The sequence below is a fragment of the Lithobates pipiens genome, unplaced genomic scaffold, assembly GCF_037356315.1.
Source record: "Lithobates pipiens isolate NorthernLeopardFrog02 unplaced genomic scaffold, aLitPip1_a1.2 Scaffold_13, whole genome shotgun sequence".
Classification (NCBI taxonomy): domain Eukaryota; kingdom Metazoa; phylum Chordata; class Amphibia; order Anura; family Ranidae; genus Lithobates; species Lithobates pipiens.
The window spans coordinates 184,468,247-184,492,544 of NW_027507718.1; the positions used below are offsets into that span (position 1 = coordinate 184,468,247).

Consider the following 24,298-nt stretch of genomic DNA (forward strand, 5'->3'; position numbering starts at 1 on the left):
TACCGCCTACTTTCCCTAAGTAGTTTAGGAATTGCCACAGAGGTTGGCTGTGAGAAGAGATAAGCCAGTATCTTGGGGCTTCATTAGGGTGTTTCAGTAGATCTTAAGATGCAGCTTACTTATGTATTAGTATAGTTTGATTAGCTTTGTGCTCTGTACAAACTTGAGAGAACTTGGGACACTTGTATGTTTCCAGACTTTTTGTATTTCCTGCAATCCTTAAAAAAAAAAAAAAAAAAAAAAAAAAAAAAAGACCCAGTACTGGTGCTAGGACCTTTGTGAACACCCGGGGAGCTGTAGCAAGCCCGAAGGGTAGAGCCACAAACTGAAAGTGACGCTCCTCTACTGCAAAAACGTAGGAACCTCTGATGACGCAAGTATGCGTCCTTACTATCGATGGAGGCTAAAAAGTGTCCCCTCTGGAGTGAGGTTACTACTGAGCAGACAGAGTCCATCTGAAAGGACTATCAATAGATACTTGCTCAGGGACTTTGGGTCCAAAATGGGCCCTGTGTCCCAGTTTAGTTTCTGAACTATAAATAGGTTTGAATAAAATCCCTTTTGAATACAGGAACCTCTACAATCACTCCTTGACGCAGTGCCTGAAGCAATAAGCTTCTATTTGGAGGATCCAAGGGGATGCTGGATGTTAGAAACATCTGAGGGGGAACCCCCTATAACTCCAGCTTGTAACCACGAGATATAACTGAGGTGACCCACTCGTCCTGAATTGTTTTTCAAATGTCCGCAAAGTGCAGTATCCTTTCCCCCACCCAATGGAGTGAGGGCGTCCCCTCAAAAGGAGGGCTTGATGCTGGGTTTAGAAGAATTTTGGACCCAGGGTCTTTTCTGGCCCTGGCCTTACAGCTTGCCCCTGGCCCTATCCCCCTGTTGGCGGCAGAACAGCAATGATGCTGAGACATTTGAGGAAGCAGCCCGTGGGTTTTTAAACAAGGGACATTTGGTGCTTTTCTTCACAGAAAGTAGAGAACTCTTGCCTCCCGAAATCTTTTGGATACATTTGTCCAAGTGATCACCGAATAAACATTTCCCATGAAACGGAAAACCTACCAATAACTTTTTACAAGGAAGCTCAGCTGACCAATTCTTAAGCCATAAAAGTCTGTACAGACAAGAGCCAGACGAGAAACCTGCTGTATTGAATCCTTTAAAGCATCAACAGCAAAACACAGCGCTCAAGAAATATCCATCTTACTTTCAGGCAGATCATCCTTGTTAGGCCTATCCAGCTGTTTGACCTGATGCTTTACGGACTGGCAAATACCAATTGCTGCAACAGCTGGCTGAATAGATGAACTGGCCAAAGGAAGCCTTTAATAACTCAAAATTCTTGTCAACAGGGTCTTTCAAGCCCTGTAAGTTATCTACCGGACAAGTTAAGTTCTTGTTTAAGGAAGAGACTGCTGCATCTATGGCTGGCATGCTCCATTTTTTAACAAACTTTTCATCCATGGGATATAAAAAGGGAAAACTTTTTAGGAGGCAAAGAGGTCCTGTTCCCAATCAGCATACACCGTCTGTTTCAACAGGGGGTGTAGCGGGAAAGTCTCTGCAGCCTGAAAAGGTCTCAGGTCCCAAAGAGGACAAGGAGGGCTCATCACCTCTGCAAGAGGCAACAAATGCAGAACGAACCATTTCAGTCAGAGTCAGGATCAAAAGCTTCTGAGAGGCAGACATCAATTGGATATCTTGTCCAGATTTCTCAGAAGCAGACTCATCTGCCGGGGCACTCCACTGAATCCTGAGCTTTCAGCTCTTCCCCATACCTTCTCCAGACTAGGAGACTCTGGGGAGGGGGATCTGTCACACTTCCTGACACCCTGCGGGATGGAGGCAATCATGCCAGCAATCCTGTGCTCTAACCTGGCTAGGGCTGAGGACAGTACATCCTTAGTGATAAAGGGTGAAGCAACAGTATTGACTGTAGGCACAATACCACATAGGTGCAGCGGCTCAGATTGCCCGGGAGCCTCTGGTCTTTCAGGGGATACAACACTATGGATATGACTAGGTTCATCAGGATTTACCGATGACATAGGTGTGTCCTTCCCTATGGTGTTATTCCCACTCCTCTTTTTGGAAGACATTCAATGCCGAAAACAGAGTACTTGGGTGTAGATAAAACCTCAGAAACGAGACCCTTTAATAGGACTCACCAAGCCCCTATGCAACAATCCTGCCAAGCACCTTTAGCCTGCCAAGCAACACCTGGTGACTCACGTGACCCGGGTAAGAATGAATGAACTACTGCAAGTGCCTGTTCGGAGCCTGCTCTGTGTCCCACAGCTGCCTTCTGGAAGCACCATGTGCTTGGCTTGCACAGCTTAAATAAGCTGGGTGTGTGCCAAAACATTCTATGCGTATGAGCACCTATGTACGCGGTCCCGGCGAGCATGCATGACTGCATTCGCGTACGACACAACTTTGTGCGTCCAGATAAAGGCCATGGCGCATGTGCGACAAAGCCGCGTGCACCATGGCCACTAAACAAACGACTGCGCCAAGCGGCGCTCTTAACGCACGTGCGCTATGGAGAACCAAGGTGTCCAGCCTTCAGCTAGCTTGACTGGTTGTTATCACTGGGACACCCCACAATAATAAAATAAAAAGGTTTCACTTACCCGTTTAGACGCAAGGCCACTTCAAAGATAAGGGCCCAATCTTCACCCTTCACGGCGGGTTCCTGTCGCTTGGACCTTCAAGGACTGGGTACCCTTTCATGTTTAGGGTCCACTCCCTTGGACCGGTACTGCACCCTGCAGGAAATGGCTTAGCGCTGTATTATCCAGGATTTCCACTTCGCAGGGTCCAGCGCCGGAGACGTTACAGGTAAAACCTTGTAGGGCCTTGAGTCTTCTTTGCGAGGCTCAGGTACCATTTATCTAACCATAAAAGCCTGTGCGAAATGGATTCGATCAGACAATCCCTTGATTCATTTTTGGAACAGTTTGTGGGACTAGAGACCTGGAGCTTAGAGAGCTCAAACAAACCGCGCCATGCACCTTGCAGACACTGGTAAAAAAAAACTAAAGTACTTCCTGTATGGGAGGGGTTATATAATGCATCACTTCCTGTCTGAAGACCTTTGATCTACCAGTGTCCATTCACCTAATGGAGTATAACCCAGCAGGTAATGAATATTAGCCTGTGTCCCATGATGTATGAAAAATAAATATATGTTCACCTTTTTCCAGAAAGGAGCCTGTGCACTCAAGGAGTCCCAGCAGATATTTAAAAAAAAATAAAAATACCAGTTACCAGTAAGTGTAACTGGTCAAAAATAAATTTTTAGTATTTATGTATTTGTGGACCATTTAATTGCACAATCTTAGACCAACATTTGATTTGTTTTGCAGTAATTTAATATTTAGTTATTTCTTTGCAGACCACCATATGTTTGCAGACTACATTGTTAACACGTTTTTAATGTTTATCAATTATTACGGTTACATGTATGTAAGTTTCAAATTTTTTCACTTTATCACCATTTGGCAGATATAAATTTATATAGAATCTAGTTAATGAACATTAATCTACACCAAATTTTAATTATCGCCACTGTCACTTTTTTGGTATTTCTATATTTTTTATATATTTTTTTCCACTGAGGTTTTTTGAAGAGCGCCAATCTCTACTTCATCTCTCAACCAAAAATATCAGCTTCCTAATCAGGACTATGGGAACATGCTGTAATGGTTCAAATTCTGTAACACTGAAAACTAAATTTTAAGTCCCAAGGGGTTAAAGGTGATTTAACTGGCGAATTAATCTGCATCACCCGTTGCATAAAACCCCAGACTAAAGAATGCATAGCAAGCAGTCTTTGAAATAAAACCGATAAGGCTGAGACTTGGCCCTTAATAGTACTTAGGACCAACTTTATTTCTATGCCCAATAGTAGAAAGGCAAGGATTCTGCCTAGAATATATCTCAGAGGGGGCAAACCCTTGGATTCACACCAGGAACGTAAGCTTTCCGAACACTATACTATACAGCTCTGGAAACTGCTTTCCAGGTCTGTTATCTCAACTTTAATCAATGCAAGGAAACCCACACGCTTCTTCAGAAAGTGGGTTTCAATAACCAAGCCGTTAAATTTAGCATTCCTAAAGTAGGATGGAATATTGGCTCCTGCGATAGCAGGTCTGGCCTTAGTGGGAGAGGCCAAGGACCCTCCACTGCCATCTTTACGATCTCTGCGTACCATGACCTTCTCTTCTGGGCCATGCTGGTGCTACCAGAATTAATGGCTCTCTTTCCAGCTTGATCCTGCAAAGTCGTTGAGGCAGCAACTGAATCGGGGGGAAAAGCGTAGATCCGTGAAAACTGATCCCGCGGGGTTACCAGCGCATCTGTTCCATATGTGAGGGGATTCCTTGTTCTGGACACAAAGTTAACTAACTTCATGTTTAATCTGGACGCTAGAAGATCTATGTCCAGAGTCCCCCATCTTTGGTAAACAGCCCACTTTGGGGTGAAGAGTCCATTCCCCTAGGAATAACTGCTGGCTGAAGATTTCCTAGAAAACCCGTTATCGTTAAGTGTAACTGGTACTTTTCTCCAGTCATCTTCCAGGATGGCGCACCTGAGATGATGAACAAGAAGTTCAAGCCTACCTTAGGGTGGGACCACTGCTTGTAGGACCTTCCTGCCAAACGCCAAGTCCTAAGCAGACACCTCCACTCTGTAGTGCTTCAGGAAGGTGTTCTAGCTTGTCTAGGTAGCTGCTCTACAGATTTGCTCAACTGAAGTGCCCGCCTTTTCTGCCCAGGAGGTCGCCAAAGATCTAGTTGAATGAGCTTTCAGGAGAGTTGGGACCGGCTTGCCTGCATGCTCATAAGCTACCCTGATGGTCTGCTTGATCCATCTAGCTATTGTATGTTTTGAAGCCTGGAGACCCTTCTTCTGGCCTGAGTAACTAATTAGCAAGTGGTTTGACCTACTAAACCTAAATCTAAGGAATGAAAATTCTGTTCCTTATTTTTTGGATTCTGGCAAAAAGAGGGAAGGACAATTTCTTGTGATCTATGAAATTCTGAGGAAACCTTAAGCAAATATAAAGGGTCCTGTCTGAGGATCACCCTATCCTCAAGGACTAACAAAAAAGGCTCTTTTAGATCGCTGACTCTTCTGGCCGTAGTGGTCGCCAGAAGGAAAGCCATCTTGAGTGAAAGAAAATTAACTGAAACTTTAGCCAAAGGCTCAAAAAGGTTCCCTAGTTAGAGCATCTAACACAAAAGACAAATCCCACAGTGGAAGTTTGTTGATTTTTACCGGGGTAACTCTCTCCCTGGCTGTCAAAAACCTCTTTATGAGGGGGTTGAGGGCCAGCTTGCAATCTAGGAAAACTGACAAGGCAGCCACCTGCCTGTACTCTGAGGGTATTCACAGCTAACCCCTTGTCTACCCCACTCTGGAAAAAGTCCAGCACTATGGGAATCTTCTCTAGCCTACACCCAGCGAGAGAAGACCCTCCAGACCTTAGCATAAATCCTTCTAGTGACTGGCTTTCTGTTGGACAAAAGTATCAATCACTTTTTCAGAACAGCCCTTACGCTTTAAGACCTCCGTCTCAAATAACAGGCCATCAAAGTAAGAAAACCCGGATCTGAATGTAGCACTGGTCCCTGGTGAAGCAGATCGTGACTGCCTGGAAGATGGAATGGAGGATCCACCGACCATCTCCTCAGGGTGGGCAACCATGCCCGCTTCGGCCACCGGGGTGCGATCAGGATGAGGCACCCCGACCGAGACAATTTTTGTAGTACCCGCGGTACAAGCACCAGAGGGGTGAACGCATAGGCTAAGGTAAAATCCCACCTCTGAGCCAGCGCATATACTCCCCCTGAACCCCATTCTCTGTCCAGGGGAAAAAAACCTTTGCAACCTTCCTGTTCTTGGAGGCGAACAGGTCCATCTGCGGCTTGCCAAAGCATTGTCAAACTAGGGAGAAGACTGTCGCTCAATTCCCTCTCCCCTTGATGAATGGGTTGCCGACTGAGGAATTCTGCTCACACATTGAGGCGACCTCTTATGTGAACTGCCGAGATTGAGAGGAGCATCTCTTCTGCCTCTCCCAGGATCTCCTGGGTTAGTTTCAACAACCTGCTGGACCTTGTTCCGACCTGGTGGTTTATATAGGACACGGTCACTAAGTTGTCCGAGAAAATCTGGACATCTGGGCCCTGAACCTGATCTTTGAAAGAGCTCAAGGCTTTTCCAACTGCCAGCAGTTCTCTGAAGTTTGATGCCACTGCTTGCTCTCGATCCCAAGGACACTGGGTGAAAAGGTCTCCTAGATGAGCCCCCCAGCCCAAGGTACTTGCATCTGTCGTTATGTTTAGCGGATTTTGCTGGTTCCATGCCCGACCGGTTGGTTGGAAGGAGCCACCAATCCAGGGAGCTCTTTACCTCCTTCGGGAGAGACACTTAGATTTAGGGACTCTCTTCCCCCATCTCAGGAGGAGAGAAGGAATCCTTTTAACCCCCTGGAGTGAAGCTGGGCTCAGTGGACTACTGGAATGCATGACATCAAACCCAGAACACTCATAATGGCCCTTAGAGAAGCTTCCCCTCTTAGTTGAATGGCCACCGCCCATTGTACCTTTACAATCTTTACCTGGGGAAGGAAAATCTTCAGTATCACAGAATCTGGTATCCCAGGAAGATTCTGGATTGCGCATTTGCCAATGAGGACTTTTCCAGACAGACCAACCATCCCAGAGACTAAGGTTGTCAGCACCTTGTCTTGATCGGATAGGAGTTGCTCCCTTGACGGGCTGTAGATGCCGAAACTACACCTCTGCCAGGACCTTTGTAAATACTCTGGGACTGGCTGCCAATCCGAAGGGGAGAGCCCTGAACTGTCAGTGTTGGGCACCCTGAGAAGACTGGACCACAACTTAAGAAATCTGAAGGTTCGGGGCAATGGCGATGTGCAAGCAAGCATCCTTAAGGTCTAATGAAATCACGAAGACGCCCTCTTGGAGGTGTCTTCTGACTGTGTATATGCTCTCCATCCGAAATTTCTTGTACAAGAAGAACCGGTTCAGCTTCCTTAGGTTTATAATTTAAAAAAAAAAAAAATTCCTGAGGGTTTTGGCACCACAAAAATGTGGGAATAAAACCCCTGGCCAATATGACTTGTTGGAACAGGGGAGAGTACTTCCTGTTCCACCAGACTCCTGATACTGTCCAGCAGACCCCTTGCCCTTAGTGGATCTCTAGGGAGACGGGTCAGCGTAAAACTTGGAGGGGTAGAAAAACTCTAGTCTGTAACCCTCCTTTATCAGACCGAGAATGTAGGGACTCTGCAATTCCTTCCCATTGAGGAAGGAACCCAGAGAGCCTCCCACCAACCTTCAGGTTGGCATCATTTGGTCTCTTTTTTTAGAGGCCACTGATTCGGGAAACAGGATTCCCCCTTTTCCCTTGTTCCTGCCAAGTCCCCACTTCTTCCTGGGTTCCTTCTTGCCCTTGAAGCGGTCTTTCACCTGGGGGCTTCGAAAAATTTTCCGTCCCCCATCACGTTTGGAAGGAAATTTCTTCCCCTTGTCTGAGGATCGGGATAGGACTTGCTCTAGGCCCGCACCAAAGAGCAAGGAGCCTTCAAAGGCTAGGCCACAGAGATGTGATTTGGACGTAAAGTCACCATCCCAGGTTTTTACCCATAAAGATAGTCTGGCAGAATTTAGAAGGGCCGCAGACTTGGCGGTTGTTCTGACCACCTCGACTGTGGCGTCTGCCAGGTAGGCTACCGCTTAGCCAATAACTTCCAAGGAATCCGCAACTTCATTGGATTTATCGCGTGCCACATGGTCTAGTAGTCTACCTACACAGGCCTCTGCATTCCTGGCGGTTGAAACACCAATTGCTTTCAAGACTCACCCTGGCTTGCCATGTCTGGTATCTCTGGAGAGGATGACACAGCTGGAGCCATAGCTGCCACATTGGCTTCCCAAGACCTACGTAACAGGACTTCAGATTTTTTTGTCCATCTGATCCCGGATACTTTCTGAATCTTCAAAGGAGAGATCCGAACGTTTGGACACATGTGCCAGAGATGCTTCCAAACGAGGAATTTTGAAAAAAATGTTCCTCTTCCTCTACTTTAAAAAGACACCTCCTCTTCCAGGCTTTTAACTATAAAACCTTGCACTCTGGGCCCTTCCACTCCAAGGATGATGTCCTTGAGACTGATGTACTGGAAAGGGCTTTGCCTGTGGCTTTCCTAGTCCCCTATACAGTTTATCGTGTGCTGATACCCGAGTAGCGGGGAAGTGAATAATCTCAGAGGTATATAGATAGCTTTTAGAAGACATTCCATGTCCTCCGTAGCAAAGAGATGACCCCCCCCCCCCCCGGGTCTAGCGTCAGACTGACTATCCTGGTCTGACTCCTCTCCACCCGAGGACTGACCTGAGACCTCCACCGGCCATGCCGTCTACTTCCGGACATGCGCAGACCGGTCCCATAATGCCGCACACACGGCGGCATTAAAGCAGGGACAATCCCCCAAAATGTCGGTGATAACCTCACCACACTGCCCTGCAGCAGAAAAGAGGGTACCCAGCTGCCGGCAGACAAGACCCCTCCGAATCCATCAGCCACCTTCAGGTAGGGGAGCAGGCACACAGGTCCTTGTGGCTGTGGGGACCCTTCACTGTGCCCAAGCCATCAGGATCCCAGGGAAGGTAAAAAGGTTCTCTAATCCGCCCCCCCCCCCCCCCCGGGAAAAGATTAGGTATAAAACCTCCTGGAATGAGCAAAAGCTCCCTCAGTTCTTTGCAGCTCACACTCACTGAAAAAAATGGAAATTCCAGGAGGAGACCTCGGTCCCAGACCCAAGTCCTTTTTAGAAAAGAAAAAGGGAAAAAAATAAAATAAAAAATAAATAAAAAAAGGTGTTTCGCTGCCATCCTGTGGGAAACAATCAATAACTGAGGGGGCAGAGGGAAGGAGTTTTTCAAACTCTGTTGATGGTGTTTCCCGTCAGGTGGGACCATTCATCTCAGGTGTGCCGTCCTGGAAGATGACTGGAGAAAGTCTGTTTAAATGAAGGATGTTTATACTTTCTTTTGACTGGCAAGAGAGTACTATTCCACTGGAAATGGTTTTGATGTATTTATCCAAATCATTGTCAAATAGTCACTCCCCATGAAAGCGAAAGGGTCCTACGCATGTGTACTAGCACAAGTGCAAGGCGAGACGCCTGGTGAATAGAATCCTTCATAGCATCTATGGCAAAACAATGCTTTTGGTAAATCGGCCAACTCACTGGCCTGTTGTGCAGGGAGCTTGTTAAGAACCTCTGTGAACTGGTCTTTTAAGGATTGACAGATGCCTATAGCTGCAATTGCAGGCTGAGCAACAGCAACTGCTAAAGAAAGAGGATTCTAACAGGAATTTCAACTTAGCTGTTGTATCCTTTAGTATTTGTGCATTGTCCACTATATAAGTTAAACTTTTATTCACACTGGAAATCGCAGCATCTACCGGTGGAACTTACCATTTTTTGGTGAATTTTTCCTCCATAGGATAGAGAACTGAGAATATCTTTGGAGGGAGAAAATGCTTATCCGGATGATCCCATTCGGTATAAATATTCTTCTCTACTAATGTGTATACTAAAAACACATACACTGGTTGTGAATGTTTCAAGGAACCCAAAGAAGAAACCAGACTTAGCGGTAGCATGAAAGTGGTGAGAACCATGTCCGTAAGGATTTGTACCTCAGATTGTGAAGCTGAAACTTCAACTGTTTGCTCTGCAGAGAAGTAATTGGCTTGTTTCTCCTGATCGTTTGGGGGTAATACCTCAGCCTGTCCCCACTGTTCCCCCTTTAATGGAGGATGTGATTAAAGCCGCTAATCTTCCTTCCAAGCCCTGCAGGGCAGAGGAACATGCATCTTCAGTCACGTATACAGGGGCTGAAGTGTGAAGCAGTTGCAACACCAATTGCTTCCAAGACTCACCCTGGCTTGCCATGTCTGGTATCTCTGGAGAGGATGACAATGTGGAGGCATGTCTGGAGTTCCCAGCGCCTGGGGGTGGTTTTGGTGCCTTAGTAGTAAGCCTTGGAGCCGTAGTGCAAAGCACAAAAATCAAAAGGTACTCGAAGAACTGTTCTATTTGAACAATAGTAGGAAAAACAGTGGTAGCATAGAATGATCTAATGCTACACAATTTTTTTTCCTGTACTGCAAATGCCTGTGTAAACCCCTCACATGCACCAGTGCTTCTGTGTCCTGTGGCAGCCTTGCTTCAGCTGCTCTGATGGACACGGTCTGTTTCCCAGAGTATCAGCTTTAAGCTTTTTCAGGTGTGAGCCCAATTGTCTATGCGCCACGCCCTTTCCTATGCTTTAGCAAGTGTCATCTCAGAGGGGAGGTGAGGGAAGGGGGGATTTACACAGCCTTTTTATCATCAGCTTTTCAGATTTATGCTCGTTTAAACATAACATGTATCCTTATCCACTCAGTTTCCCCATTTAGGGGGAGAGGAGACCTCCCCTCCAGCTGCTGAGACGCACGCTGCATTAGCACAGATTTAACCAGGGTCTATACACGATTACTTCTTCTAGAGGAGTTTTTAAGGCATTTTACAATATAATAGAAAGAAAAGTCATAGGTGGACTTTGCAGTTACTATGATTTCCTCTTAACCTTTTCCTCGCTGCAGGATACTGCTGTAAACAGACAGATCCAAACTTCACCCAACACGGCAGGCAGCGTGGTTAAGCCTTGAAAGACTGGGGCCCTTTTAATAGGGGTTCCACTCCTTTGGACCATATATAGCACCCCTCAGGACAGCTTTAGGTAATGTAGCAAGATCAAAGTGTCTGGGTTCTTAGGGTCCAGCCCTCAAAGAGGAGCGTTACAGGCAAAACCTTGTTCTTCTATGCGAGGCCCGGGTACCATCCTGGAGCCACAATGGCGGGATGGATCCGGTTGTGGAGGCTTTTTAAATCCAGCATGGATCCCTCCTGGAGCTCCTCAGAGCACATCTTCACTCATGCAAACACCTTTAGACACTGGCGAAAAAACTGAGGTACTCCTGGAAGGAGAAGGGATTATAGTTCCTGTATTGGGTGTGCCAGTGTCAACACCTGAAGGTAGCTATAACCCACTAAGTAAATACTTAAGGCTCTGTGTCCTATGATGTATGATAAAGTTTAGACTGCCATTGGACCGACGCTTCTGCACTATTGTCGGGATCAGGGCTAAGGCATAGGCCAGTCTTGAATCATGCATCCACCCCCTCCGACTCCTCTCTGGACAGAAAAAAGAACCCTCTGACCCTTCTGTTCCCTCTGGCGTGCCAAAGTGCTGACACACACCCCCCTTATATGCACTGCCGAGATTGAGGCGATTCTCTGCTCTGCCCACTCCAAGAGTTCCTGCGCTAAGCCCATAAGCGTGCAAGACCTGGTACCTCCCTGGCGATTCAGGACGGCCACCGTCATTAAATTGTCGGAGAGGATCGGGAACTCTTTCCCCGATCCTCTACTCAAATGCTCTTAGAGCTTCTCTGGCTGCCAGGAGTTTCCTGAAGTTGGAGGAAGAAGCCCTCTAAACCCGGTTCCAGATGTCCTGGGCTTATAGTTCCTCTAGATGGGCCCCTCAACCCCAGGGCGCTTGCATCTATCGTCACCCTGAGATGCTGAAGCTAGGTCCAAAGGTGCCCTCCCCTCCAACCTCTGTGGGTTGAGCCACCAACGAAGAGACTTCTTTACCTCCCCTGGAATGGAAGAAAACCTGCCTGTCTAATGTTTCTCCCTTTCTGTCACAGGAGGAGAGTAGGAAGTGCTGGAGCGTCCTGGAGTGGAGCTGGGCCTAAGGTGCCATGGGAATACAGGATGTCATTAACCCCAGAAAACTCAATCTTCCTTCCTCTGGCTTCTAGGATGGACGATGCTGTCCCCATCAGACCACCTACCTTCTCTTGGCGCAGTACCAGCTTCTGTGCCACAGATTCCACAAGGAAACCTAGGTAAGACCTTGGTCTGATGGAATCCCTGGGGTGGTTGATCAGTCAGGAGAAGTCCTTGCTGGTTCCAAGGTGTTTATCACATTGACCAGGTCGGAGAGCAGGAGATACCGGGACTAGTTGTGGACCAATAGGTCCTCCAGAAAGGGGATTGCACTAATCCCCTGGAGATGAAGGCGAGACAATTTCTGCGAGAATCTTTGTAAAGACTCTCGGGCTGACCGCCAGTCCGAAGGGCAGGGTGCAGACAAGCCAATGTAGAGTGCCCTGGTCTGTGCAAATTTCAAAGCGTAGAAGTACCTAATGCTCTGGTAAAATGGGGACATGCAGGCAAGCAAATTTCAGGTCTATGGTGACCATGAGGACCTCCTTCAAAAGATGCTTCCCGACAGTGTACACACTTTCCAGATAGAACTTCTTGCACTGTAGGAATTTGTTTAGTCTGCTTAGATGAGGTAGTATGTCCCTGAGGGTTTTGGGACCACAAAAATTGTGGGAATAAAACGCCTGCCCGCACTGTTCTGTTGGAACTGGCAATATGACCCACTGATCTGCCAACTGCCTGACACTCTCTAGGACACCCAACGCTTTCTGCCGATCCCTGGGTAGATGAGCGAGAAGGAAACTTGGGGGGGGGGATTGGTGGCTGGAGACAAGCTACTGTATTCCTGGCTACACAAGCCGACGCCAGGGCTGGACTCATGGCTGCTGTACTGGTCTCCCAGGTCCTGCGCAGGAGGGTCTTGGAACAGTGGTCCATTTTGACCTCCAGCCCTCGGCTTTGGGTCTAGGGGAAAAACATAAATAAAAAAACTGGTTTGCTGTGGGGAAACAATCAAAAACTGATGAGCACAGGGAGGGGTGGGGTTTTTAACCTTGATTGTGTTTCCTGTCAGGTGGGACCAGTCATTTCTCTGGGTGTCGTCCTGGAAGATGACTTGAGAAAACTTTTTTGTTGTTCATTTTATTGTCATACCTGTATGCCATTTGGGTTCCACAAGCTTGGCTGAAAAACTCCCACTTAGCAATCCACATTCTGCCTTATTGTTAGGACATGAAAACTGGATGCTTACTCTCAGGCACTGCAGGACCGAAAACCAATGGTATGACAAAGCTGCAGTTTAATATCTATATAAGCCATTTTTTAGAAAAGGTGAACTTGGCCTTAAACTCCATCACTTAAATATATTAGACTAATGGAGGAGGAAAATTTACCTGCGATAATTCTGGCTGGGAGAGTCCTGGCTGACTCATTTGTGAAGGCTGGCTCATGGATATATAACCCTGTGTTAGAGGGCCTTGAGAGAACGGCTGAGATACAACATCCTGACTGGCTTGGCTGTTGGGCATGTTTCCCTGGCTCATGCCTTGAAGCCCTATGCCTCTCTGTTTCTGACGCCCACCACGGGTTGCCTTTCCTTTAGGCATACCCCGACCTGAAAGGAGAGGAGGAGAATAAAGTCAGGCATATGAAAACATTTAAAACTCAAACGGCTATACACTATAGACATTCTTCTGACTTTACTGGAAGTGAAATACAGTGTATTAAATATGACATATGAGGTAGTGGATTTCACTAAAATAAAATGTTTGCACTTCCCGATAAATCATTCACACTGGCAATATATTTGGAAATATAAACTTTCCAGATAATCGTTTCCTCCGTTTAGATGTTCGTGCTTTAAAGCAGGTCTAGCCACGTGTTAAGCCATGTCTAGCCATGTCTAACGTGTCTAATATCCTGGACGCACAGGAGTCTTCTTTAAACACAGATAAACTGACTGCACCTAAACGCAGTCAAATGCACAGCTTAGGTCACCACCAATGAAAAAAAAATCATTACATGCATTTATATAGTTAGAAATGTCCTTGAAACGCATATAAAAAAAAAAACGCACATTTTGACTGTGCCAGTGTCACTAAGGACCAAGTGGAAAGAGGGACAAGATTCAGAAACGGTGGCATATACTACCATCTATAGGTGGTTTTTACACTGGTAAACAAAAAAAAAAAAAAACATAAGGCAGCACAACTCCTATACCTAGCATGCCTTAGTTTTGTGAGAAAGCCATACCAAAGGCAAAAAAATAAAATAAGGGTGGGACCCAAGTTCCTCAATTAACATTCTAGGTTAAAGTACAAATACATTTTTTTATCATCCACAGAGAGACACAGGAAATCCAACATTTGGGACGTCCAAAAGCAGTCCAACTGATGGCAAATTGTTTAAGTTCTGCATGTTGTGTGAGAAGGCGTTACATTATTTACGTTGTATGAGTCACCACCAGTTAAGGATCTTGATTTAGATGACTTCTGTTGAAGGGACATGTCAAAACATTTTCAATTCGTGGCTGAGCCATTGATTATTGGAAGACTGTTTTCTGTGTCTTAGGACAAGAATGACACAAAAATAAAGAGGAAATACAACTATGCAAAGTGAGGCAGTTTAGACAACCAGGAGTGGCTGAGTCTATGTAGATGGGCAGCGGAACAGACCAGAGATCCACGTGATGCTTCAAAACCAGGAGCAGCAGAGATGACGTTTCCTCCAGGCTGAGGGGTGGGAAACACTCCACCCCGCAGCACTCCACCCAATAGATGTCAGTGCTCACTCAGCCTCAACTCTTACTGCGGAGAAGCGGGGCTAGGTGGGAATTTTTAAACGGTGCAGCACTGAGGCAGCCTCTAGTACTTCAGCCCAACCAGCCAATTTCACTAAAAGACGAGGTCACCCCTAGGGATGTGCCACAGCTCTGGACTCGGAAAGCACTTTGTGGCTAAAAGTACACTTGAGGTCTGGAATGTTAAAACACAAATTCCAGTGCACAAAACGTCATGCTCTTAGTTAGCCCCACATGTAAAATCCAGTAGGGTGCAAACCACTAAGCTAGTGTTGAGGAGCTACTAATCTGAGTAGCTGCTGCGCAGAGGCCAGATCAAGCAGTGGTGTAGCAAGAAATCTTTATTAAATTTGCAGGGAAAAAAAAAAACTAACAGTGTAGCAAGAATTTTGCGTAAAGTCACCAAGGAAAAATGCCACAAAGTTAAAAGGCTAGCAGAAATTAAACTATTTCAACAGAGCTGAAGAAAATCATCCAACCTCCTAAGAAACTAGCAAGAAAAATAAAACATGCTGGGCTCAGGAGAGATTTGTATGTGGGCTGGCTTACATTTTTTTGTTTGCCAGTGTCCCAAACTCTAGTAATGCCAGACGGTTTCTGAATTTCTGTGTCCATAAATGGAAGATAAAACATATTCATCAATACAACCCATTATTGAACATACACTCTACAACCAAGATATACCTGCAGTTGGTCCATTGGCTTGACCAAAGTAGCCCGGTGGAGGCATTGGAGGCATGACCAGATTGAACGGTATAGGAATGTTCATGGCAGGTACATGACTGGGTCCCGAACTGATCATGCCTATCTGATCATGCGTTTGAAAATACATGTTTGAGGGTCGAGCTTGAAGAAAAAATAAATAAATAAAAGTCATTAGTCAGATATATCTAGCTCAGTGGTTCTCAACTCCTGTCCTCAGGACCCACAAACAGGCCAGATTTATGTATTACCTTGGAGAGATGTAGACTAGAATACTGCAATCACTGAGCAGCAAATTATATCACCTGTTATTTCAGTTATCTTGCAAACCTGGCCAGTTAGTGGGTCCTGAGAACAGGAGTTGAGAACCACTGATATAGCTCAATTCATATGCTTGACACTGGATCTTAGATTATAAGCTCTAACTAGCAGGACCCTCGGATTCCTCTTGTACCAAATTGTAATGCAGCTGTAATGTCTGCCCCCATGTTGTAAAGTGCTGCGCAAACTGTTGGCACTATATAAAACCTGAATAATAATAACAATCTGTGTCGTAGTATTGCAACAGAGAAAGAAACCGGAAAATGAACAAAATAAAATTTGCACAAGGTACCTGGTCCAAACCAGAGTAAGAGGGCATGTGGCCTGGAATGGTTCAGCAGTGGCCGCTGGCTCCCCCCCCCCCCTTTCTTGACCTACCAGGCTGCATGCTCAGATAAGGGTCTGGTGTGGATTTTGTTTTCTTCATAATTTTAATTGTCTTTTTTTCAGCAGGGAACTGGCTGACAGCTGACGAGTCGTCTGTTAAGCATGCGACGGCCAGCTTTCTGGCCCACACATTAGAAACCAGCTCAATACGGTAATTACTGCCAAATCAGACAATCGCTGCATTCAGTATTTAATGCAAAATTCTTAATGCATTGAACACCGGCACAATTGTTACCACATATAGTACTTTACAGCATTTTTTAAGCTGTATTTAACCCTTAGTGATCTGACCCCTGTATCCTTTACTTGGCGTACATCACAGAACACAAGCCACATGATATTTTTGTGTTATGCTGTCATCAGGTGAATGAACACTTGGCAAAAAAATAAAATAACCCCTGATGAAGTCACGTGGTTAGTGATGCTACGTGTGGGAGGAGTGAGGTGACGTCACAGATGAGCTACGAGGAGTAACCACAAGTCTGTGTTCAGTTTGTCATGGATCCTATTTCGGAATACTTTACAAGTGTTTTTGTGAGCATAATTCATAGTTTTAATAAAATATTTGGAGGTTTTACATAGTACACTATGGTAGTTTGAGATAAGCCCTGTCTAGAGATTACCACAGGGATATTCATGAGACTAACTGGGTAAGGAGAGAGGAGATACAGGACTGCATCCGACTGGTCTAAGGGACATCTGTCTACCCCTGACATTGGAGAACAGGCATTTCTAGATCTACAACATAGGTCTAGGTAACAGGTAGGAGGCCACACTCCTTTTTACTGTAGCTGGTGGAGCACTGGAGAAGATGCAGCAAGCACTTACAGCACTGGGATTTGGGTTTTAAACACCAGTAGAATATCACAGGTGAAGGCTATACCAAATGGTGGAACTCACATTTAAAAAAGGAGACAAAGTGGAATATTTCACCTATTGAACACTTTTAATACACCTCTACGCACTACAACATTCATTAAGGATCATTGGATAGTATTGGATAAGTACTTTAGAAAGTACATTTTATTCAATTCTTTGATGTATTTAGAGTATTTTTAATTGTACACATTGGCACATCACAGCAATGCAACACTTATCTATATATATGCCCAAGCTTCACTCCTCACAGTGGGCATACCTACAAGGCCTTCAGGGACCTGACTTCACGTGAGGGGGATCATGACTCTGGGGCTGTATAACACCCTGCCAGCAAGTCACTGGATACCAGGTACCCCACCCCCAGGGAACGCTGTCCGTACAATCCAGTGCCAAATGACAACCTTATAGATTGTTCTATGACCCTGGAGCCAAGAGGTACCTGGACCCTGCATACAAGAGCATGACCAAAGGCAAACCCCCCCCCCCCCCCCATATTTTGGAGTAAGGCAGTCCATTTTATTCACTTCACTCCCTGTCCCATCACAAAAAAAGTAAAAAGAAATCTCTCTAAAGTGAGAATACCTGGTTGTCAACAGAAATCTTGTCTATACTGGAAGATTGCTGTTCTATTCCTTTTCTGGTGGCAACACAAAATTTGAGCTCTTTTATTTAAGGCATAATGGTAAGAGGGTGAATGGAACATAGACATCAATAAAACATACAGGTGTTCTTAAATATGTAAACCCAACATTACAGAATCCCAATGTGTCTGTTGTACCATGTATTTGTATGAAAAAGTATCCTGTTTTCTTTATATCTCTTCCTGTGTGAAATCCCTGGTGTTCCTGCTAGTCCCCAAACTTTCCTAATAAAAACTGACCATACGAAGGAGGAGAGTGCATCATGGTCAGTTCTCTAGCTGTGCCGGGAACTCAGCCTGCTCTACAATGATCAGACTTCTTCTGACATCCACCCTGATGACAGATGAAATGTAGACAAAAGAATGAAGGCAATCAGGTCGTTAAGGAGCGGGGCCGCCATGCCCTTAACAACCGATGTTTCAGCTGTCAGTGGGATTTCCTTTCCCTGCAGTGGACCCACCCCCTCAGCTCTGTTGTGTCCTCCGGCGATGTACTTCTTCTTGGGCTCCTCTGCAGACGGCTGCCGGGTGACAGACCTGCCTGGTGAGTAGTGTGTCCTACACGGAGCCAGGCTTTGCTTCGCTCCACCTCTGGCGACTTTTCCCAAGCGTGTAAGCTGCTGCAGAACTTCTTGGAGGGGAAGAACAGGTCTGCTGTGTGTTGTAGTGCAGTGATTAGCGGTGTGTGGGTTCCCAAATACTCACCCTTCCCCTCCCTTCATATACAAATAATGACCCTCCCCGCCTCTCCACCCTAAACAATAACGCACCTGCCCACCCTTAAACAATAACCCCCCTTTCTACCCTAAATGAAAAAAAACTCCCCGCCCACAATAACCCCCTCCCTACCATAAATAACCCCCACCCCAGCTCTCCACCCTAAACAACCTCCCTCCCCACCCCTCCACCCTAAATATCCTCCCTCCCCACCCCTCCACCCTAAATATCCTCCCTCCCCACCCCTCCACCCTAAATATCCTCCCTCCCCACCCCTCCACCCTATATAACCTCCCTCCCCGCCTCTCCACCCTATATAACCTCCCTCCCCGCCTCTCCACCCTATATAACCTCCCTCCCCGCCTCTCCACCCTATATAACCTCCCTCCCCGCCTCTCCAGCCTATATAACCTCCCTCCCCGCCTCTCCACCCTAAATAACCTCCCTTCCCACCCTAAACAACCTCCCTTCTCGCCTCTCCACCCTAAACAATAACCTCCCGCCCCTCCACCCTAAACAATAACCTCCCGCCCCTCCACCCTAAACAATAACCTCCCGCCCCTCCACCCTAAACAATAACCTCCCGCCCCTCCACCCTAAACAATAACCTCCCGCCCCTCCACCCTAAACAATAACCTCCTTCCCCTCCACCCTAAACAATAACCTCCCTCCCCTCCACCCTAAACAATAACCTCCCTCCCCACCCCTCCACCCTAAACAATAACCTCCCTCCCCACCCCTCCACCCTAAACAATAACCTCCCTCCCCACCCCTCCACACTAAACAATAACCTCCCTCCCCACCCCTCCACCCTATATAACCTCCCTCCCCGCCTCTCCACCCTAAATAACCTCCCTTCCCACCCTAAACAATAGCCCCCACCCTAAACAACCTCCCTTCTCGCCTTTCCACCCTAAATAACCACCCCACACCCTTAAAAAAAAAAAAAATGTCGGTATCGGCGAGTACTTGAGTAACAGTATAGGTTCTCGGTCTTAAAAACCTGGCATCGGTGCAACCCTACCAAATAGTCACAAGTATGATTTTAGTACTCACCATAAAGTCATTTTCTCTGAAGGACGCAGCTAGATATTAGGGTTTTGACTGGTACATTATAGCACCACCTGCAGGAATATGGAGCATTCCAAGCAGCGTTTGATCTTTTTCTGAGTGCTCTAGATGGAGTGCATGGATGGCGCAGTGGCAAAGTCATTAATAATCGTGTATATTACCATCACATCTGCTCCTTCTTTAAAGTGTAACTAAAGGCAATTTTTTGTAGTTTTAGATAAAATGGGGAGGAATTAGAACATCTGTCAGTTTTTATTGCCAACTGTGTTCCCTGTTAGGCTAGGTTCACATTGCTGCGATGCGGGAACGCCGCGAATCCGCGGCGTTTTCCCGCATCGCATACCTCCCGCCGGCAGTTCACACTGTCCTATGCGGACGGCTGGGGGTGTCAATGTTATGTTAATGACACTTCCAGATCCGTCGGCATATCGCAGTGCGATCTGCCGACTCGCACAGGAATCGGATCGCATGGTGTGAACCCCCATGCGATCCGATTCCGTTGCGAACCCAAAAAAGGGTCCCGTGCGAGTTTGCTGCGGGACCGCTGCGAGTTCAGCCATACTATCTGTATGGCTGAACTCGCAGCGCTACGGAGATCGGATGTGATTTGCTGTGCGAATCACATCCGGTTCTCCCCCCGCAGCGGTGTGAACCCAGCCTTAGGGAGATTCACCCTATTTATTCTGTTTACTGTTTTCGAAAATGAAAGTGAACGAAGAAGACCAAAATTTTGGGTTAACCACGGACAGTAAGATGGGAAATACGCCAATTGGAACACTAGCTTTGGCAACATCCTGACACACCTTCAACTTTGGAGGGATTTCCTCTTTCCCGTTTGGGCTATGACAGGAAGTGAAATCTCCCCAAAGGGACACAGATGGTTAAATAAAACTGACAGGGGTTATATAGCCCTCCTTTAATCGAATATAAAAAAAAAGTTTGCCTTTAGTTCTACTTTAAATATTTCCACTTTTGGTGTCAAATTTGAGAAAAAAAACTGACTGTTACATGTTCCCATTCACAGAGCATGCTTTAAAAATAAGTTGGAATTTTGAAAAACCTGTATTCCATATCTTGGATTACAGGACAGGACACAGGAATCAATTCAAAGGCGATGGGTTCTATGGCACTACCTTCAAATAGACACTGACAAAAAGCTTCACTGGGATCTCTTCACAGGGTAACCCTCTACGTGAGGCTTTCGTTTTTTCAGCAAATCAGAGAAAAGAGCCCAAGATAATAGATAATTGGATTTCTTAAATCACCGTAAAATTATTTTCTCCGAGTTCAATGAAAGCTACAGCCACAGATGGATTTGAAGCAATCACCACCTCTGAAGGGGGCAGTCTACTTTTTTTAGTTTGTACCATAAAAAGGAATATATATTGGACTCGTAGCATTCTAGTCTCACTTCGTTAGTGTTTTTGCATGCATTAGATAGTTGTACTTTATGCAGTTGCGTAGCGGTCTGGTTGTCCTTCCAACATACTGTTGCCTGCATGTGATATAGAAGAGAACATATAGGATGCAGCTCTTTGGCAATTCAGTAATTGTCTGATTTTGAAATGATTGCCATTGGAACTAGACAACTGTTTGGAGATTTCCCAAAAAGGCACAGCTTGAGCAGCATGAGGCACTGTGTCTCTACTGCTCATCCGAGATGTCATCTTTTGTAGCCGCTTTTACCCAGCTGCAAATCTGGAAGCTTTGGGCAACCCATTATCTGGATTTCATTTTAAACCAGGTATATCTGTATGAACAATTTGCTTGACTTCATTGCAAATTCATTCAGTTGCACGAAAAAAAAAAAAAAAACAAACAAACAAACACACTCCCCTACCTCCCCTCGCCCCCAAACTTTTTTGAATACTGTTTTTTTGCCACAGAAAGCCAATAGCGAGCTATGAATTATCACTACAGCACTCAGAAAAAAGGTCAAGTGCACCATATTCCTGTATCCACTAATTCAGACAGACACCAAGATTTTCTTCAGTAAAAACACAGTAAAAGGATTTTGTGGCAAATACAAATAGATTTTCTCTTCTGTTCATTTAACAGTAGTGTTGGATCTCAGGATCCTGACCGATATGATGTCCCAAAGCAGTACAAAAAGGACAGGGCAGGCCCAAAAGGAAGGAAACAAAAGTTTGGGAGAGAAAAACACATTACAAATACCAACAGAAAAATCTAGATTTTAACTTCTTGAGGCTATATAAAAAAAAAAAAAGCTGTAGCTGTACTACTACAGGGAGCACTATAAGCCATTGGCCAGGATCCCACGATCTAGCTGTGTTGCCTTCAATGAATAATATTTTAAAACAGATGCATCAGTTAAAAGTACAATAAGTTACCTTGACTGCTTCGATCATAAACAGATCCAGGAATTATAGCTTCTCGAGCATCATACATGGCAGTCGTCATAAAGCGTGCACCCTGCAAATAAGTTAAATAACTTAATTAAGCTACAAAAAAGGTAACATTCAGATTTATGACTTCAGCTATCAGCAAACTATAAAGATAGTAGGCCAAATAATTGGGTTTGATCTAAATAGGACTGAACTGTTTTATTTTCCATATCTCTGGCAAGTAGATTCCAACATACACACACACTAGCCTAGATGACTGCAGCTGTCCACCACCAGCTCTATACCAGAGAACTGTACGATCAAAAACAGCTGATCACTTAGTTCTGCTCCGAGAAAAGAGCAGTGACTGTTGGTCACCAACTCTGTGCTCTGCCCCACTGTGGAGGGGGCAGGAGCAGCTGACTCACTCTCAGTGGTGTGCTGAAATGCTTAGGCAGCTGCTGGTCAGGAATCTGAGTTGATCCTGTCGGGATCCCTACAGATCCAGGACTGGCTCTGGGAAGTTAGCAGACAGCTCACTTAAGCCCGCTCCTGGCTGAATCAGCGTCACGCAACTGCAGAAATATGTACACTTCCCTGATCCACAGGCGTAAAAGTGGTTTCAATATCCTGACTGGGCGTCATATGACATCCTCAGGATATTAAGCCGGGGTACGCATCGCGGCGATCGATGTTGCGGTGTGTCAGTCGACGGAGACTCTTTACCACGTGATCAGCCGTGTCCAATCAGTGCCCACAATGGGCATCACTGATTGGCATGCATCAATACAATGCCACCCAACAGTGCTCATCCATGCCGCCTATCAACAACGGGTGATCTGTATCAAAGTTCCCCAGATAAGGAGCTGTATGCGACGGCGCGTGGTGGGGGAGACACAGCTGTTATGTTCCCAGCGCTATAATCAACCAGGCGGCTCTCCTCTCTCTTCTACGCTATAGGACACCCCCGTGATGGGTGGCACCAGGGGTGGGGGGCAGAGCACCGTCTAATTTTCGGCTCCATTATCGGCCATTTTTCTCTTTCTGCAAATTACCGAAAAGGCCATTTTCAGCCGATATGTTCTTTTGGCGGCCGAAATTTTGGTGCATCCCTAGTGGATTCCATGCCAACTTTAAATGCAACTGAAGACAATAAAGGCTTTATGATCCAAGATGAAGCCAATGTTCTCTTGGTTTGGGAACTGTGAAAAGGTTTGAGTAAAATTCTCGAAACCTGCCCCCCTCCAAAACAGGGTGAATGACTCCCTGATTGAAGCCATCTTGTAGAGCATGATGGTTTGCAAGCCTGGCTGAACACACAGGTATGTTAGATCAAGCAGGGTAGTGAAACTCTAGCTTGTAGCCCCTTACACCAAGGGGTTGATTTAATAAAAGCAAAAAGACTGCACTTTGGAAGGTGCAGGTGCACACAGAAGCTCTGCTGACTTTCAACCAATCATGTCCAAGCAAAAATGCTTTTTTTTTTATTTTCCTTGCATGTGATTGGGTATTCTTTGCAAAGTGAAGCTTTACCTCATATACAAAGCTCTGGAGCAACTGCACTTGCAGAGTGCAATTGCAGTTTTCAAGGTACACAGTCTATTGTCCTTTAGTAAATCAACCCCCAAATCTTTTACACATGCATTCAGGACCTAACCAGGTGTTCACAAAGGCTTTTGAAAGGAGTGGCATGCCCTCTTTTCAAAAAGGACTTGTCTGCAAATTTGGGAGCCCAGGGCTTGCAGTTAAACTGGCTTAGGTGTGGCTTTGGAATTGGAGAAGTTTAAGAATTCTCCCTGGCTTCCTTCAGAGGTGAAATGTGTTCCCAGTTTGGGGCCCTACACTACTTTTATGAGGTTAACAAAATACTATTACGACCAGTGATATCTTTAGCCTAGGTTTCCCCTACTGAAACCTGAAAGATGCAGAAAGAGGCATGATTTTGCAGCGATCGTGATGAAAATTTAAGCAATGCCTATGTATTCTTGAGGTCTATGGACCTCAAGTCGCATCAAAGTAGTACAGGGACAACTTTGAATTTGCACAGATATGAACTGTACTTATTGAAAATCATGGGGTACGACTTGTAATGCAACTTTGCCGGTCCCAAGACGCTGGACAAGTGCAAAAAAAGCCTTAATGTTTAAAGGTGCAACAAAGACACAAAAGTAATATATTGATCTTGCACGCGTTATCGAGAAAGGACTTGTTTTCTTGAACAAAGATGCTTGATCAAAACAGTACACTGTCCCTTTTAACTTATAGGGTAATCAGTGTGTTAAAAAGGACAAGTCAAAGCAAAAACCACATGTTGCTTACAAGTGGAGTGGCAGGAAGAACTACCTCAAACTGAAGGTGGGAAGAGACAGTGTAGCTTACATGCATAGTAAGGTAGCACTTCCTTCCTCGGTGCATTAACCTGGGGGAAGGTAACTGATAGAACAGGGGGAGATAACGGTGGAGATGAACAAATGAGAACAGTGAATTTTGCCATGCTCAGAATATGAAAAAATATATATATAGATTTATATACAGTGGATATAAAAAAAAAAAAAAAAAAAAAGTCTACACACACCTGTTAAAATGTCAGGTTTCTGTGATGTATT

General features: G+C 45.6%; 1 protein-coding gene across 1 annotated transcript in view; it reads right to left on the reverse strand.

Annotated features, from left to right (window-relative positions):
- Positions 1-24,298, reverse strand: part of UPF1 (UPF1 RNA helicase and ATPase) — a 185,672-nt gene that overhangs the window by 20,599 nt on the left and 140,775 nt on the right. The window contains exons 20-22 of the mRNA XM_077475960.1: positions 21,699-21,780; positions 15,315-15,476; positions 13,225-13,445 (exon numbers count right to left, since the gene is read on the reverse strand). Of these exons, the coding sequence (XP_077332086.1) occupies positions 13,225-13,445; positions 15,315-15,476; positions 21,699-21,780 (465 nt within the window). The remainder of the gene's footprint in view (positions 1-13,224; positions 13,446-15,314; positions 15,477-21,698; positions 21,781-24,298) is intronic.